General features: G+C 53.3%; 1 protein-coding gene across 4 annotated transcripts in view; it reads right to left on the reverse strand.

The window, feature by feature from the left end:
- The window catches only part of Tpcn2 (two pore segment channel 2), a 31,567-nt gene extending 14,607 nt beyond the window's left edge, over nucleotides 1-16,960 (reverse strand). For 3 of the 4 annotated variants that reach the window (XR_004605024.2, XM_034489655.2, XM_034489640.2), the window contains exons 1-9: nucleotides 16,853-16,960; nucleotides 12,416-12,480; nucleotides 11,458-11,534; nucleotides 10,911-11,088; nucleotides 9,346-9,462; nucleotides 5,586-5,692; nucleotides 4,336-4,411; nucleotides 1,351-1,450; nucleotides 593-658 (exon numbers count right to left, since the gene is read on the reverse strand). Coding sequence is in view for 3 of the 4 variants with exons in the window: in XM_034489655.2 (XP_034345546.1) it covers nucleotides 593-658; nucleotides 1,351-1,450; nucleotides 4,336-4,411; nucleotides 5,586-5,692; nucleotides 9,346-9,462; nucleotides 10,911-11,088; nucleotides 11,458-11,534; nucleotides 12,416-12,480; nucleotides 16,853-16,913 (847 nt within the window). In the remaining variant the exon portion in view is untranslated. Of the gene's footprint in view, nucleotides 1-592; nucleotides 659-1,350; nucleotides 1,451-4,335; nucleotides 4,412-5,585; nucleotides 5,693-9,345; nucleotides 9,463-10,910; nucleotides 11,089-11,457; nucleotides 11,535-11,911; nucleotides 11,993-12,415; nucleotides 12,481-16,852 lie in introns of those variants that run through there. The other variant, XM_076914526.1, reaches the window with a different exon arrangement.
- Between the last annotated feature and the right edge of the window lie 240 nt (nucleotides 16,961-17,200).

Genomic DNA, 17,200 nt, shown 5'->3' on the forward strand with positions numbered 1-17,200 from the left:
GCATGCTAAGATGAAGCTTGGGTGGGGAGCAGACTGAGGTAAAGTTACTGGTGGTGTCCAGACACACACAGGTACAGGACAGGGAACTGAGGTGCAGCTATTGGGGTGGAATAGGCTGAAATGAAGAATGGGTCTGAGGTATACTGAGGGGCCATGTTGAGGAGACTGGTGCAGGGCAATAAGGGTGACACAGGAAGCACCATGGGGTAAGTTACAGGGTCAGATGAAGTCATAGGTAGACAGCCTGAGATGGAGTATGAAGTTGAGAGCAAGCTGAGGTAAAGGTTTGTGTAATGAGCTAAGGTGAAGCTACAGGGAGACAGGCTGAGGTGAAAATACAGGATAGGGATACCCTGAGAGGTCAGGTAAAGGTGAAAGTCTGGGGGATGAGCTGAGGGAAAGCTAGAAGGTGAAAACAGGCTGAGGTCAAGTTAAAGGGAGTGGGGGAGGGGAAATTCCAGGAGGAGGGTAGACTGAGGCAAAGTTACAGGGGCTGTAGGGGCCAGCTACAGCCAGCCACTCCTGAACACGAGGATCCTTGTCACACATGGGTGAGCACAGCCCAGTGCCACACAAACCCACAGGCACTTACCTATCAAGGTGAAAATTATGAAGAAGAGAGCACAGGCCCGGTTCTGGGTATACGCAGGGATCATCACTGAGACAAAGAAGAACCTGAGACTAAACACACACTGCAGTAGCCGCCCCGTTTCCATCCTGACCCCTCCTCACCAGACCTCACAGAGCAGCTGAGAACTTCCTGCTCAAAGTCCGATCTCAAACATTTACAGTACCACCTGGGGTAGAAGCTCAACCCTTCATTAATGGGCCTCCCCGTGACCACACCCCTAACCACTCAGCTCTCTACTGTGACTGGCTCCGGGGCAGGGTACACAGCACTTCTGGGATGGGAATCCCAGGCTGCCCTCAGGGGAGGTCGCCAAGGTTGTGAGAAGACCTAAGACCAGGGTAAATGGCACCAGCCACAGTGGCCAGGCCACAGCAGCACTCAGAAGGACTGCAGCCTTTCCATCCTGGCACGGTCCACATGGGAGTAGTTGGGAGGACCTGGCAGCACCCAACCATGGCCTGCTAAGACCAGGAAGCTCTCACACTTAATGCTCCTGAATGGCATGTACTCTCAGCAGGCCCAGGCCGTGAACGAGAGGGTGGCTAAGCCCCAAAGAGGCCACCACAAGAACTACTAATACCACGTCACCACATACCACAGTCACTTTCAGTTTCTCCATGGAATAAAGTGACAAGATAAAGGGAACAAGAAAGAAAGAAGGGACTGGAAGGGACCAAAAGGCCAGGCCAGGCTCTGCCCCTCCCAGCTCCCACACGTACCATCAGGGTTGTTGGCAGTAGTCAGCAGCACTAGGAATGAGGTCAGTGCTTCTGGAAGGTTCCGGAAGTAGGCCAGCCTCTCCTTGTCCAGTGCTTCATCCTGAGAGTAGATGAGGTAACCATCTGAACCTCTGTCTCCCAGCTGAGGTCTTAATCTGATGCAGCTCCATTCAGTCCCACAGCCGGGACCATACACAGGGCCCACATCCTGTATCTGTCTATTACTTCCCAGCAGGCTCTGCACTCACCACCAGACAGGTCAGGACTCAGGACCTGCAGGCACTTAAGTGGGCTTCCCACCATAATGGCCTATCCAGAGCCCAGTGAAAACCCTGAGCCAGCCTAGCTGAGCACAGCAACCTGGCAGCCAAGCAACCATAATGAGGGACCAGCCAGCCTTCTTGGAGCCTGTCAGACATTGTGTACACAGTGAGGAAGAGCCAGGGGGCAGGACAGGCAAAGACCCAGACAGGAAAGTGTGGCCGCAAGGAGGCTGCCACACTGGGTATCTCTAGTGATGTGGGATGGGACTCCTGGGAGAGACCTCATTGCTCCTGAAGCAGAAGTCCTTGAAGCTCAGAGGCCTTATCCACGCAGCTGTGCCTTACCATAGCAGGAGCAGGGGTAGCCATGCCTGGGCTCCCAGCCTCTGCTCTCCCTGCAAAATCCTGACATGGAGGTTAGCAAATATGGGTAGTATATCTGCCTCAAAGAAACCTCAGCACCAGACTCCTGAACTCAGCGTTGTCCCTGGAGTCACCCTGTGCCTACCCAGCCAGAATATGGACAGCAATGTAAACAACAGGACAGGTGACATACAGGAAGCAGACTGCATGCACACAGAACCAGTTTTCTCCTAAAAACAACTTCAAGGTCAAGTCCCCCCTACCATCCAAAGGCCAACTCTGCCAGCAGCCCAGCAAGTAGGCATCTGCCCCCCACCCGAGAAGGACTCAGGACAAGCATTAACCCCAGGACCCACTCACCTCATCTACAAAACAGCACTGTCACCTATCTGCCTCACATGGGGACAGATGAGTGACTGGTGGTCACAGATGCCACAAATGACTACGGCTGTGGGACTTAAATGTCACAAAAACAAACTCGGTTGACAAACATGCTGAGCATGGGACCAGGCAGCCCAACCTGGGCTCAGGACAGGAGAGCAAATGCCTTCGAAGACACCACTCAGCTAAGGGTCCCAGAGGACAAGCTGTCTCCCAAGGACATGTCCAGGAATTGTAGTATTAGAGGACTGAAGCCAGCCTTCCAGGGCCTGAAGCCATCCACTAACCCACTGAAGTAAGCTCAGGGAAGGTTTTGTGTTGGCTGAGGGAGGTTCTAGCACCTGCCTCAGTTTAGAGACTAGAACACTGAGGCTCAAGGGTGATGAGAGGCCTCTAAGGCAGGAGCCCCAGGCCTGGCCCATCTCCCAACAGGCCTCTTGCAGCACTCTAAAAAATCTACTACTTCTAGCTGTTGTAGGCTCTCCCGAGCCATGAGCCTGTGGCAGCAGAGGGAGCCCTGGGTTCCCACCAAGCCCACTGTTGACACATCGTCACAGCCCTGATGACAATCTGTCAGGTGGGAATGCAGCACTGGGTGACCAACATGTCAAACTCCAGCTCCATGTGGTGAGCAGGATGTGGGCAGCAAGCGGGCTAGCTTTAGGTAACACCTACAGAAGGGGCTCAGACAAGGTGAGGCTCTGCGTCCTCAGATGGCACGAGTCTGGAGACCCTGAGCTAGGCCTGGACCATGCGACAGGCTCTCAACCCATTCCCCAGGTGGCAAGGTTGGAGATGGACAAGGAACTCAGCATGGGTCAGTTCTCACACCCTCCCAACTATGACAGAGGACAGGGAATGAGACCTTGTCAGGATAATGACAGAAAGTCACCCTCAATTACACAACCTTCATCCTGCTCAGCCTGGCTCCCCTTCAAGGGGTAGAAACCCAGTCTGCAGGAGGAACCTTCCAGTAGCTCTGGATATAGCACTCCTGTGAGAGACCCACACACTCATCTTAAGGCTGAGGCTATGGCCACTGTTGGCCCCCACACTGCCTGCCTAACCCAGGCTCTGAGAAGAGCAGTGGCCATGGCCATGGGAAATCACACAGTCCAGCCACTGCCTCTACTCCCTAAGGACATGCATACATAGACCCAAGCACTCACTGGACACGAGACACATCATGGAGACACCTACAAACACAGACATGGAAACACCACACAAAGACATGGAAATAAAGACACAGACACACAGACATGAAGACATATCCAGACATGCACACGGATACACAGAGACACACAAAAACACACATACATACACATGGAGACACACCCAGACACAGACAAATGCATAGACATGCATACTCACATATAGACACAGAGACCATCTATCTTGTCTTCCCCCACCCTGGCAGCACAGCTCCAGTATGTCACCTCACTCTCAGGAAAACTAGCCGTGACCACACTGGCCATACCCCACAACAGATGCAGAGATATAAGATGGCCCGGGCTGGAGGACGGTGACCTGGCCTAGACATAGTCCTTGTTAAACGTAAGGAGAGACAGAACCTAAAGTGGGACAATCAAGGTAGATGGCCCCACAGATGTGGACAGGTGGACACTTCCCCATGGCAACAAGTTCTAGGATCACAGCCTCAACTGGGGCTGGACTGAGCAGGAGCCCAGAGTCAGAGGCCAAGAACTCAGCCAAGGATTACTGGGGCTTGGAACAAGCCCCAGGAAGGGCAGTCCCGACTGAGGAACCTCAGTGAAGCCACCCTCAGTAAAGAAACCCTCCTGCATGGAGGATGCAGTGAGCACAGAGGACAGGGTGGACAAAGGCGCTGGCAATGGGAAGACAGGCTCTGGGCTTAAGAGGGGTCATGACACACTTCCTGGTCTGTTCCCCTTGGCTACTCGGGCTACTTCAGAGCAGGCGGGCCTGTAAGCCCCACCTGAGCCAAGGCCATGCTTACCTTCTCACCAATGGTGAACAGCAGCATCCCGAGTATGGTGAAGAGACACAGGTGGATGGTCAACAGCAGCCCGACACTAAGGGAAAGACCATGCTCAGGACAGCATAGCACAGGCCACACTTCAGAGAGGTAGGACATCATCCCAACCATGGCCTCAAGCATGGGCACAGGACTCAGGAAAGTCCTCTCCTTTCCCGAGTATTTTCAGCCCTGGGACAGGGACCTGAAGCCAAGCCTACCCTGCTGACTCCTCTCTTTGTGATAGGGTACAACCCCAAGGACATGCCAAGACCAGGACACAGAGGACAGAGGTCACTTCCATCTTTGGGCTGGATAGCAGGAAGTCACCCAGGTGGCCTACCAAGAAAGGGACTGGAAACAGACGGAGGGCATGGATAACATTTTTACTGGCAGGAGCCAAGAGAACTGGGAAGGATCTGGGGTGCTAAAGGACCCAAGAGCTCTGGGATTCTAGGCCAGCATAGCTTCACATGGTGTATGAGGGAGCTGAACTGAAGCTGTACAGACAACCATGGAGAAATAAACTCAGTGATTAGGCGTGGTAGGTATGAGTCTGGAATGTCTGAACTGGTCTGACCAGAATCCCAAACATGGCCCACTGACCCCTGAAGGATGCTGGGCTGGGAGTATCCACAGGGCTGCCTCTAGAGGAATTTTAATTCAGCAATATGGCTACTCTGGCTGGAATGTAGACACACCCTTAATGCACACCTTTAATCCCAAAGAAACAGGAGAGGTGGGTTAAAAGCTGGGGAGAGAGTGGACTCAGTCAGTGCAGTGACTGCAGTGCAGTGGAGCTGAGTTCAGTCAGTGAGTTGGGGGTCAGTGCAGTGACTGCAGTGCAGTGGAGCTGAGTTTGTTCGTGAGTTCACTCAGTTCAGTGCAGGTCAGCGGGGGCCATTGAAGCCAGAGAATAAGAAGGAGCCAGAAGATAGGAACAAATTCCCAGAGTTAGTGTGAGGCTGAGCAGAGACATTCAGTGAGAAGCTGAGAGAAGGGAGGTTGAATCAGTCAGCTTGGAGAGGAGTTTGAACCAAAACAGCTGAGTGGAACCAGCCAGAGTTCAGAAAGAACTAGAATGGGTGAGTTTATTCAACAGTAAGCCTCTGAGATGACGATTACATCAGCTGAATAAAAGCTACTTTTTCAGCTGCCCCAACCATACCCACGTAGAAGTAGGCCCATCCTCTGGACTGGCCAAGCTAGCAGCTTCCAGCCCCCATGCTCACCTAGCCATTTCTGGTAGCGACCACCGTATACACTTCAGGGTCTTCTTCATCATGGAAGAATTCTGCAGCAAGAAGAAGGGGCGGAGCAGCCGGCGCACTCGCAGAGGCTAAAGGCAACAATAGGAAACTATGTACTGGGCCAGGACCATCCACACCTTCCTTCCAGGGATTCCAGAGCCTGGAGAAGTAGTCCCTGCCAACCACTCCAGCCATCCTGAGCCCAAGGGTCACAGCCTTCCTCGTAACTTGGCCTGATGCCTCCCCAACCCCTACTCACTGTCCCTGGTTCCTGTCCACAATAGCACCTGTCACATGGATATTATCTATTGGGAGCCTCTTTCTAGCACCTGGTACAAGGACCCACACACCAGCACCATCACAGGACAGGTTCCCAAGGGAACCTTCTGAGGGCTTGTTGGTCCTCCTAGGCTGTACTCATACAGAAGGACCCTAAAATAGCCAGAAACAGACTGAGTAGGCAACAGGAACCCCAACAACCAGGAAAGTGCTCAGGGCTCTAGCCCAACCCTGGATGCCCTGCCTGGCTCTCATGACTGAGAGATCAGTGCCCTCAGCTCCCCAGAACACCATACACCACACACAGTACTAGCCCAGAATCCTGGGGTTCCCCAGCCCTCCTGACAGCCATTACCCCTCCAGGAATCTGGACCACCTCAAGACATACAGGGCTGGGCAGTGGTGGGGCACGCCTTTAATCCCAGCACTTGGGAAGCAGAGGCAGGTGGATTTCTGAGTTCGAGATCAGCCTGGTCTACAGAGTGAGCTCCAGGACAACCAGGGCTACACAGAGAACCCTGTCTCAAAAAAACCAAAAAAAAAAAAAAAAAAAAAAGGACATACAGGGACATAACAGCTACTTATGGTCCTGCCAGCTGCTTGGGCCTATCAATACACAGACTAAGGATGAGAGAAGGTACATCCACGTGACTATCTCCAAGGCTGGCCACATACCACACTGAGAATCACAGCCCAGATCTAGAGTGGAGGCAAGCACCCAGCCAGGGATGGGGGTGTCACAAGCACCAGGGCCTGGCAGACCCCGTGTCATCCAACCTATCCATTAGAAGGACTTCATCAGGTAGGGACCAAAGCTGCACACCAGGTGTCTGGTCCTCCCCATCAAGCCACCCAGCACGTGTGGAGTGCTTCAAGAGAGTCCTGCTAGCTGCATAGGTTCTGAGAGACATGGCAACCTAACCAGAGATAGACCTTGTGTAGCATGCCATCCTTAGGTAAAAAAAAAGTCCCTCATAGAGAGGTGGCAGGCAGGGGTCCTGCTAACTGGACCTGATTCCCAGGAGCAGGAGCAGAATGTTGTTGGGAGCCGAAAGTGGCTATCATCTTTGCAGCCATCTCGAGCCATATACCCTGACAAGAGACTTGTTTTCAACAGCCTACAACAGCTGAGCACACTCTGATAAACATCTTGTTTATCCCACATATCTTGTTTTGCTATTTAGTGCCCCCAGCTGCAAGGTGCACAGCGCATGTGGTATCCACACATGCAAGACACGTGATATCCACGCCTACAAGGCATGTAGCAAAGTGTATAAATACCCCAGATTTCCCTTCAATAAAGGAGACAAGAGACTTGATCAGAACCTCTGTCTTGTCTCCATTCTTCACATCTCTTTTCCCTCCATTCCCACTACCCTGACCCTCGGACCGGAGCAGCAGCTCAGGCCATAGTGGCCCCCAAGCCAGGCAGTGAGGTTCCCAACAGAATGTCATGCAAAAATGTGGAGGATTGGAAACAAGGGGTTTGGAGGACATACATGGACAGGACCCTCCAAACAGGCACAGAATGCTCGGGGCTCAGGCCCCAGAAGTATTTAATCAGCATATCAACTCAATGGGTCCTTCAAATGCTGAGCCTCTGACCTCAGCTACACACGACATGGCCACCAGGACCTGGGATCAATGACACAGCCACCATGCAGAAGTAGAGCTCAGCACAAGGCCCTACCTGGCCTCTAGTGACAGGCAGCACCATGCCTTCGCCGTGTAGCCATGCTCCACCCTCCTGTCTACAATATGTCGACAAGCACTACCGCCCTGGAGTTTGGAAATGACTCAATAAGCAGTTCCCATTACCTCAGTGTGACATGTGACACTGAAAGTCAGAGGAACCCTCCTGTGGCAAGGCTGCCAGGTCTGAGGCCTGCAGGAAGGGTCTCAGAGGACTCCGGCTCAGCTACATGATGTTGGGGGTCAGTGGCCACATTTCTGCTGTCTCCATGTGCTGGGCCCTGCTCATCTGGAAGTACCCATTTCCAAAGCCAGAAGCCACCAAGGACATGCACTGGCCCCACCAAGTGGGAACTTAACGTGTCTAAAGGGAGAATAACCAAGTCCAGAAAACAGGACAGGGCACTATGAGGTTCCAAGACCTGTAGGGAAGACTCTGGCTGTGGGAAGTGACTCAGCTGTAAAACATGTGACCAGCATGCACAAGACCCATAGGCCCAGGCAAGGGATGACACATTCTCGTATTAAAAAAAAAACAAAACAAAAAAAAAGAACAAACAACAACAACAAAAATGAACCAAAACCAGGCAGAACTAGAGGACCTACCTCTAGGGGTGAAGACCACAGCCTCCATGACAAACCTAGCCAGCTGACAAGCTTTGAGGCACGGGGACAGCAGCAGGCTGTAAGGGATGTTATTAAGACTAGTCAGACGGCCAGGGCTGCTCTGTGACTGCGGCTCATTCATCGGATAGACTGTTTTGTGCCTCTCGAGAGCCTCTTTCCCTTGTCTTTCTCCCTGGCATTACCCAGGCATCCTTGGCATGGTTGGTGGCTGGCCGAGAGACCCGCGGGAAGCATCAGTAAGAAATGATGGCTATACAACCATCCCCCCTCCTGTCCCGGAAGGCACAGCACTTCTTCCTCCATCAGAAGAGGAGCTGCACCTTAGCAGGGAGGGTAAACTCTGGTCCTGAGTGGACATAGGCGTTAGAAGGCCTCAAATAGCGTGGAACTGTGTCTCCATCCCCTGTCAGCCTCTGCTGGGTACAAGACCAGAGACCCACCACCCATGCATCCCCCAGCAGCTCCCTGTCGGGTCTAGGGGGGCTGCAGGCTGGTAATAAGAGACAGCTACCCTCCTTCCCATCACTTACTGTCTTTACCAGGCAGGACCAACCCAAAGGGCAGAGGACAAGCCAGCTCTGCAACCCCTCCCCTGGGGTTCCAAGTGCTACTTCCCATCACCGCTCTGGGCTCCACTGAGTTCCCAACACTACTCTTAGACCCTCTATTCAATTCCCACCAATGCACCCACCTTCTCAGCATACCCTAACAGATCCATGAAGGCCAAACCAACCTGCTTGGGCCTCTCTGCCCATCACTACCTCCCAGGGTTCTGGGTGCTTCTGTGTCAAAGCAGACACAGTGGATAAGGCTCGCTTCCTGCCGAGATCAAACAGCTCTGGATGTGAAACTATGGGCACAGAATGCCTGGGACAGAACTCTTATAAGGGGCCCCAGGAGAGTTCATTGAACCTGACTGAAGGACCAGGAGTCCCTACAACTTGGACCCTGCTTCTAGCTCCTCTCACCAATGGGACACCACAGAGGAAAGCTTGGCCTTCTAGGGAGCCTGTGAGAGCAGGATCCCTAGTAGGGGGAACCAAAGCCCTCCAGGATATGAATTTATGGCCACACAGGGCTCAGCTGCACCTGCATGTCACACCCTGAGAACCTGTCTCAGTCTCAGAGCCCACGTATCACCTACCTCCTCACAAGTGAAGCTCAGCGAAACAATCCAGTCCACCACAGACACAACCAGTACCACAAAGTAGGCCAGCAGCCACAGGTTCTGCTGCAACTGGGCCTGCCCCACCAGGTAGCCCTGCAAGAGACAAGAGGGGTGAACAGCAAGCAAGGCAGACGTGGGCCTCAGCCAGGCAGAGGGCAGCAGGGTGTGGGCACACAGTAAAGAGATCCAACAGTCTGGTTTCCACACACTGCTGGTGGGGAGCAAAGTGTTGAGCAGGGGTCAGGAAGCATACGTTCATGCCAAGGCAGCTTGGGACTCACTATGCAACTTCAGGGGTGGCACTTGGCTTCTCTGGTCTGGAATCATTGGTGACAGGGGTTCCTGTTAGCTTTGTCTATCTAAGCCACTAGGGCAGGTCATGGGAGCAGGAGAGCATCCCAGAAAACAGGAGGACAAACAGGACACCCGCTGGGTGAGCTTGGCAGCCAATCCAGGAAGCGGGGTCCCGCCCATCCTGCCCTCCTGATGTCCCACCATTACTCTTGCCTCTAGAGGTCAAGGCTATGGATGAAATCATTGGACCTCTTTCACCTTGAGAATACACACGTGCATCAGCCATTCAGACTAGTGAATACCAAGTTCTCACCAGTTAAGACCCAGAGCTGCCCATCACACCATGGGCAAAGATAGAGATGAGAAGTTGCCTTGAGCCTGCTGATGTCACACACACAACACACACCCGGGGGAGGGAGGGGTAGATATACTGTAAGGGGTGAGGGGAACCAGCATTCAGTTATACTCCTCAGCCACACACTCACTTGGGACTACAGGGCAGACGTCAGACAAAAGTACCACCCAACAGACAAGCCATAGGAAGCTAAGGGAATCTAGGGCCCAGGCCAAAGGCTGGCAAGGCTAACAGACACTACAGTACTACAGGCAGCAAGCTGCACTGGGAGGGTCACCTCCATCACCAGAAGAATCCATCCACTCATAGAATCCAGTCAGACACACAGCAGTCCTGTGTGGGCGAGACACACCACCTACAGTACAGATAACCCCTCTACTCTTTAGGGATGGCAAGGTGAGTGATGAGGAGAGACCACCCACAGTCTCACACAGCTAGTCTCCTCTCATGAAGACCAGACCTCCAACAGCCCCCAGGCTTCTCAACACCAGCGGGACAGTCCAGACCCAGCTTCCACATAGGAAGCATCTCGCTGATGGAAAGAGCGCAGGCCTGCATCAGCGAGATGCTTCAGTGAGTAAAGGAGCTAGCTCCTAAGCCTGAACATCTAAGTTTGATCCCCAGAAACCCCAGGGTAAATGGAGAGAAATGAATCCCCCAAGTTGTCCTTGGGCCTCCCTATATAAGTGCACATTAGTGTGTGTGTGTGCACACACACACACACACACACACACACAGATATAAACAAACTAAGACAGCACCACCACCCCCCCCCTCTGGCCCCAGCTTTTGTTCAAAGTGCCAAGGCTCCCTAGCAACCACACAATGAACAATGAATGGCATCTGGACACCAAGAGCTCTGGGGGTAGGACCTGTGTACCACACACCTCACCTTCACAGAGAGGTCAACCAGGAAGACCAGCAAGCAGAGCGCCTCGATTGTCTCCGTCAGGCCACAGGGCGGCTGCCAGGGCTGGGAGCGGTAACGCACATCCGCAGTCCTTGTGAAGGAAGATGGGACTTCCACAAAGGCCAAGACCAGGATCAGAAAAATGGTGAAGCCCAGCACTCTGGGAAGGAGGCAAAAAGTTGGGGGGGGGGGGGGGCTGCCTGTAGAGCCAGGAAGCATGCTCTCAGGTGCACTAGGGTCTAAGGGGTGGAAGGCAGAAGCTAGTACTTCCTGGCTATGGCTACTGTGCTTAGACAAGTTACCCGGCTTTGCCCAAAACTCAACGGCTAGGCTGACCCAGCATCCTAAAGAGGAATCTCTTACCAGCAGTAGCTTTCTGGCCACAGCTGGTTTCTCCCTGGGGGATAGACCAAGGGTCATCTCTGTGCCCAAGAGAATTGGGAGCGTGGTAAGCTCAGGACAGCGTAGGATTGGCCCAACCCCACCAAGCAGGTCTGCACAGCCCGGTTCCACTGGGGTGCAGTCTCACCGTTGGCAGATGTACGAGTAATACCAGCGGTAAAGCCACAATGAGCCAGCATCCATGCGGTGGTAGATGGAGCGGTACTGGAAACAAAGGGCACATAGGCATAAGATAGCTCCTCCCCCACACTAAGCCACACACAGAGCGAGATGAGCAGGGTCCCTCCAGGGCCACACAGTAGAGCAAAGTGAGTGGGGTCCCTAGGCCAGGGCTGCACCCAAATGGGCTTTATAAAGCATGGTCCCCACATGCTATACACAGAGACAGGTTGGGTCTCTCCAGCGCGTCTCACACACAGGGATGTGTGTGGTTCTTGCAGTGCTATACACACTGGGCATGAGCAGTGTCTCCCCGTGACACACACAAAAGAACTTCAGTGGGTCCCCTCTGTGACACACACAGACAAGTATGGGAGGGGTCCTCTTAACACCACATATGTGTATGCATGCCATGACCATACCAGCATACTACACGTGGCTCATTGCAGTGCTCCAATCTCCCCAGAGGCAGGACGTAGCCAGGTGAGCTATAGGGAACCAGTCTGTGTCAGAGAGACAAAGCAACCGCTCATTGGGTCTCAGGATTAGACCAGCACAAGTTGCAGACCTTGCCCAGCGGCAAGAGCTCCCTTGGCACAGGCTAAGACTGTGCCCTCTGCCTGTGTGCCAGTCTCTCTTCTCTTCCATGCAAGGCCAGCTGCACTCTCCAGGACATCTGTATCCACCCTGCAGATGTCTCCTAGACCTGGACCTAGCACAGGGTAGCCCAAGACAAGTTTTCGTATGTGCTAAGTCAATGACCATGATTCCAACACCAAGAAGATGGCCTCCATCAGAGGATAAGAAGAGAGCTGGCTCCACATGCCCGCCATTGTATCTATCCTAAAATCAAGGCACCCACCCCAGGAGAGTAAGGAACAAAGGGAAAGGGCAGACTGCAAGTCAGCAGGGTAGCCACCACACACCTTTATGGCATCTTCAATGAAGACCACAGCCTGGTCTATGCAGAGCTCCTGATCAGCTGCAGTGTCTGCAGGTAGAGGGGACACAGCAGGTGAAGGAATGGGACAGTAGTTCGGCCTCACTTCTACAGGATGAGCACATGGGAAAGGAAGCCAGCTGATGCTGTCCGCAACCAGACCTCCACTCCAGGTGATGGCATGGGTAGAAGACACCAGGCCCGGAGTAGAGGCAACTCCAGTCCACAGCCACCACTGCCCAGGGCACAGCATGCACAAGGACACAAAGGCAGTGTATCCTGCAGAACCCTGGCCTCATACTCAGGACTCAGACCCCTCCCCCATCTACTAACAGGGCAAGTACAGGTATGGTCACCCTTGCCAAATAGATGCCAGTGGCTACCTACTTGGCTCCCAAGTGGATGCCATGAGGCAAATGTGGTACGGGAGCCCCTGGTGCTCAAGTGGACTCCCGGAAGGGGCTGCTGTCCACTCTCCAGCCCATGCCACCTCTGCCTCCTGTTCAGCCAGCATCCTCCCTCCACTGTGAGATGGGGTAACTGCTCTTCAGTGAGCACAAGATTTCAGACCTAGGAACTACAGTCAGACCCAACGGCCTCGCTCTCACTCTCCAGCCAATACTAACAACCACTGAGCTGTAACTCCCTCCCACCTCAACCCCCCCACCTCAACCCCTATCTGTGGGACCCAGTAGTCCCCAAATAACCTCGAGCAGAAGAACTAGGGCACGCTCACCCGCCACCATTCACATCACACTTGGAAACAGCTTATCTCAGTTTGTAGTTCTGGTTTTTATAGAATCTGGCTTCGTGGGGCTCACGGGAGCCATGCACTGCTAAGAACAGAGCTGTCATAGCAAGAGACCCTGAGACCAGCACACAACCAGGAACAGAGCCCCTGTGACTGCCTACACCGTGCCCTCTGTCTCTGAAGAGCCACCTGCTCCAGGTCTTGGGGCTCACAGACCAGAGGCAGTACAGAGTTGCACCTCACTCTGCTACATGCACTAACCAGGCTACACTTTATCAACTAGGACCTCAATTTCCTCACGTGTATGTCCATAGGGTTGTCCTAAAGACACCCTAATGTTTCTAAGGCAGTCTCTGAGGGTTGTGGGTGTGGGCACTCCCGAAGGTTTCCTATGACCAAGAAGCCATACTGCTGTGTACCCAGCATGGCAGAACTGAAAACCAACATGCCCAATGGGAAAGGCAGCTGAGGGTAGCCTCAGGCAGCCTGGAAGCCTAGCCATGCCCTAGAGAAGGCAGACTGGGTTTGGAGCCATGAACCACAAAAGCTCTTTCCATCCAGCCTCTGGCTGCCAGTGTATAAGATCCTGGGCCCTGCTGCCTGAGCTCACCCTGGTGGTAGGTGCCTGAGGAAGGCCCTTCTGCTCATACCTCAGCATCCTTTCCACCCTGCAGAAGCCAAAAGGGGCTTGTCACAACCTCTAAGAAGCATGCCATAGGTTTCTGGGAGTCCCCAGTGCTCAGAGTCCACACTACACCCCATCCTGGCACTTGGTAACTCATTCTGCCCACCCACTCCCTCTACTCCTGCTTCGCCACACTACCCCAGCCATGTTACACTGCCCCAGCCACGCCACACTAACTCAGCCACGCCACACTACCACAGCCACGCCACACTACCACAGCCACGGCACACATTCCGAATTTACCCTGCCGAGGCCTAGCTCTCCCAAACCTATAAGCCCTCACTCAAGTTGTCTATCAGAAAACCTTCCTCCAACTTGAGAGTCCAGAGACTCCCCCAGGGCTACTGCCCTGAACTCATCACTCTAGATGGCAATCACCTGTTCATACCTATAACCACAACCATCAGGGCCAGGGGACTTCTACTGAACACACTGGGTCCGAAGGAGGCAAGGCAAGGAAATGTAACAGGTGATGTGTTTATAAAAAGATAAACAGAATATGTTCTCTGGGTGTGTGCTGAGGTATGGGGGAAGGGGATGTCTCAGTGGGTCCATGCTGAAGGCATCTCCTCCCCCAACCCCCCAAGGGACCAGCCACATGAGAAGGTACAGTATAGAATTGAGTTTATTCAGGGCATGGGGAGGGGAGTTAAGAGGGTAGTAGAGGCAGAGAAAGGCAGAGAGGGAGAGAATAGAGAAGTAGAGGCTGGCCATGACCACGTGGAGAGAGGGGGAAGAGGCAAGGATTCAGAAGTATCAAGAGAGCAAGAGAGAGAGCAAGAGAGAGAGAGAGGAGGGGGCGAGCAGCCCTTTTATAGGGGGCCAGACCTACCTGGCTGTTGCCAGGTAACTGTGGGGGTGGAATTTAGACAGAATGCTAACAGGGGCTCAGACACTTGTTGCCAGGATACCCTCTACTCCCTGACAGCCAGGTCTAGGCCTGCTCTGCCTGTCTCTCTACATAGCCACCGTAAGTCCCTACCCAGCATGCTGAGTGATCTTCAACAAGCCCCTCACCTGTCTGCACACATTCCTCCCCGACTTTTCCTAGCAGGACTCACATATGAAGGTCCCCGACTTTGCAGTTAGCCCACCAAGCCTATAAGCAGCCTCATCCTGTTTTACAGCACTCAGGAACAAGTTAAAAACCACTCTGTGAAACCTTTGACAGGGGCCAGTCAGGTGGGCCTGGTTTAACAGGACACAACTACAGGGACCCTGGGATCCTTGGGGAGGGCTGCAGCAACAGCTACCCCCTCTGAGAGTTTGATCAAAGGGCACCCAATCAGAGCCTGGAGACCAGACCACACACAGGGTGCTGGTCTGCAGACTCAGAGGTCCATTCTCATAGACAGCCCAGTCTAGGAGATGCAAACACACAGAGTGTTGTCTGGGTTCTCAACAGCCCTACCCCAAACCACAGTGTTTGGACAAAGAGCCTCCAGAGTTTCTCATAGGACACTGCCCAGCCTTCCCAGAGTCTCTTGTGTGACAATGCCCAGCATTGAATCCTGCCTCCACAGAGAAGACTAAACCTATCACTTGTCCACTCTGCAGGGGCAGGACTTAAAAGCATCATGGCACTGCTATCGTGGACATCTGTCAAGACCCACACACCAGACTCCACAGAATCTCTCTTTGGATCCTCAAATGTGTCCCCTACCCCACCAGTTTGTTACTACCCCCTCATATTGAGACTCTAGCTAAGTAACCTGCCAAAGACCCACAGCCAACAACTGGCAGCCCCAGAAAGGTCCCCAGATGCCATAACACCAAGCATGTGTCCCCTGAATCATATGCCCTGTCCCTGTCAAGAGGTCTCAACAGAGAGGAAGGAGGGGGATGGATGTGTGGTCACCTCAGTGTCTAGCTTCCTTGTCTCCTATTACAGACCCTGTGGCTTCATTATTCAATGAATAATGGTTTTTATCTTGTTCCTGAGTGCTGTAAAACAGGATGAGGCTGCTTATAGGCTTGGTGGGCTAACTGCAAAGCGGAGGGCCTTCATCTGTGAGTCCTGCTGGGAAAGGTCAGGGAGGAACCTGTACAGAAAGGTGAGGGGCTTGTGTAAGGTCACACTCAGCAGCTGGGCAGTGGTGGCGCACGCCTTTAATCCCAGCACTTGGGAGGCAGAGGCAGGCGGATTTCTGAGTTCGAGGTCAGCCAGGTCTACAGAGTGAGCTCCAGGACAGCCAGGGCTACACAGAGAACCCTGTCTCAAAAAAAAAAAAAAAAAAGAAAAAGAAAAAAGAAAAAATAGAAAAAAAAGGTCACACTCAGCATGCTGGGTAGGTAGGGACCAATGTGCTAACCCAGTCGGCTCCCAAAGGAAAGGAAGTCTAGAAAGGGAAGTTTGAATGACCAGGCCAGCACACACAGGCCAGTGACCACACCAGAAGGCAGGGCTATGACCTTAGGTAGGTTAGAGGTGAGGAGGGCTGGTTCTCTCGCTCTCTCTCTCTCTCTCTCTCTCTCTCTCTCTCTCTCTCTCTCTCTCTCTCTCTCCTCTCTCTCTGCCTCGGTTTCCTCATCTGGAAAATTAGATGACTATCCTCCTGCCTCTCAGCCACCAGCAGCCTCTGGAAATGACTGAGAAGCTGACTCCACTCTCCCTGGGCTCAGCAATGTCCCTGACCAAGGAAGGGAAAAGGAAAGAAGTCCCAGGAGCACTTAAGAAAGCAGGGAAGGAAGCCACCCTGGCCTCGGGCCACCAGCTTCAGTCCTAGCAGCCAAAGCAGTACCCCAAAGTCGCTCACAGAGGATGTTCGTCCACTTACTGCCTGGGGACCATGGGCTGGAGAACGCTTCTCTCCCTAAGCATCAGTTTCCCCATGAGAAAAACTAGAGTGGTGGTGCTGTAACCCCAACACTTGGGAGGCGAAATCAAGAGGATCTGGAGTTCAAGGCCAGCCTGGCTACTTGAGACCTTGTCTCAAAAAGTAAGGAGAAAAAAAGAAAAGTACAAATGAAAGTGCCACCTCACTCACCAGAGTGGGCCTGGCCACCGCCTCGGTCCCGTCCCAGAAGAGGCTGCGTTTCTGCCGCCATCCCACCACTATCACTAGCCAGACCGGTCCGAACAGCGAGAGTCTGGCGTTCCGGAGGAGGAGCTCTGTGATGACTCCCAGCAACAGCCAATGAAAACGGAGAGATCATGCTGGAAGGCGGAAGCAACAAGCCCCTCCTCCACTGGGTGGAGCTCCGCTTCTTTGCAGCGGGGCGTGGCAGAGGGATGAGAAACTAGGCTTTCAAGGAAGTTTTTTAACTCACGTAAATGACTAACTACTATTCCCTCCCAGCCCTAGGAATGTCAGGAGTCTCATGAGTGAGTGAGT

Source organism: Arvicanthis niloticus, chromosome 1 (assembly GCF_011762505.2).
Source record: "Arvicanthis niloticus isolate mArvNil1 chromosome 1, mArvNil1.pat.X, whole genome shotgun sequence".
In the NCBI taxonomy this organism is placed as follows: Eukaryota; Metazoa; Chordata; class Mammalia; order Rodentia; family Muridae; genus Arvicanthis; species Arvicanthis niloticus.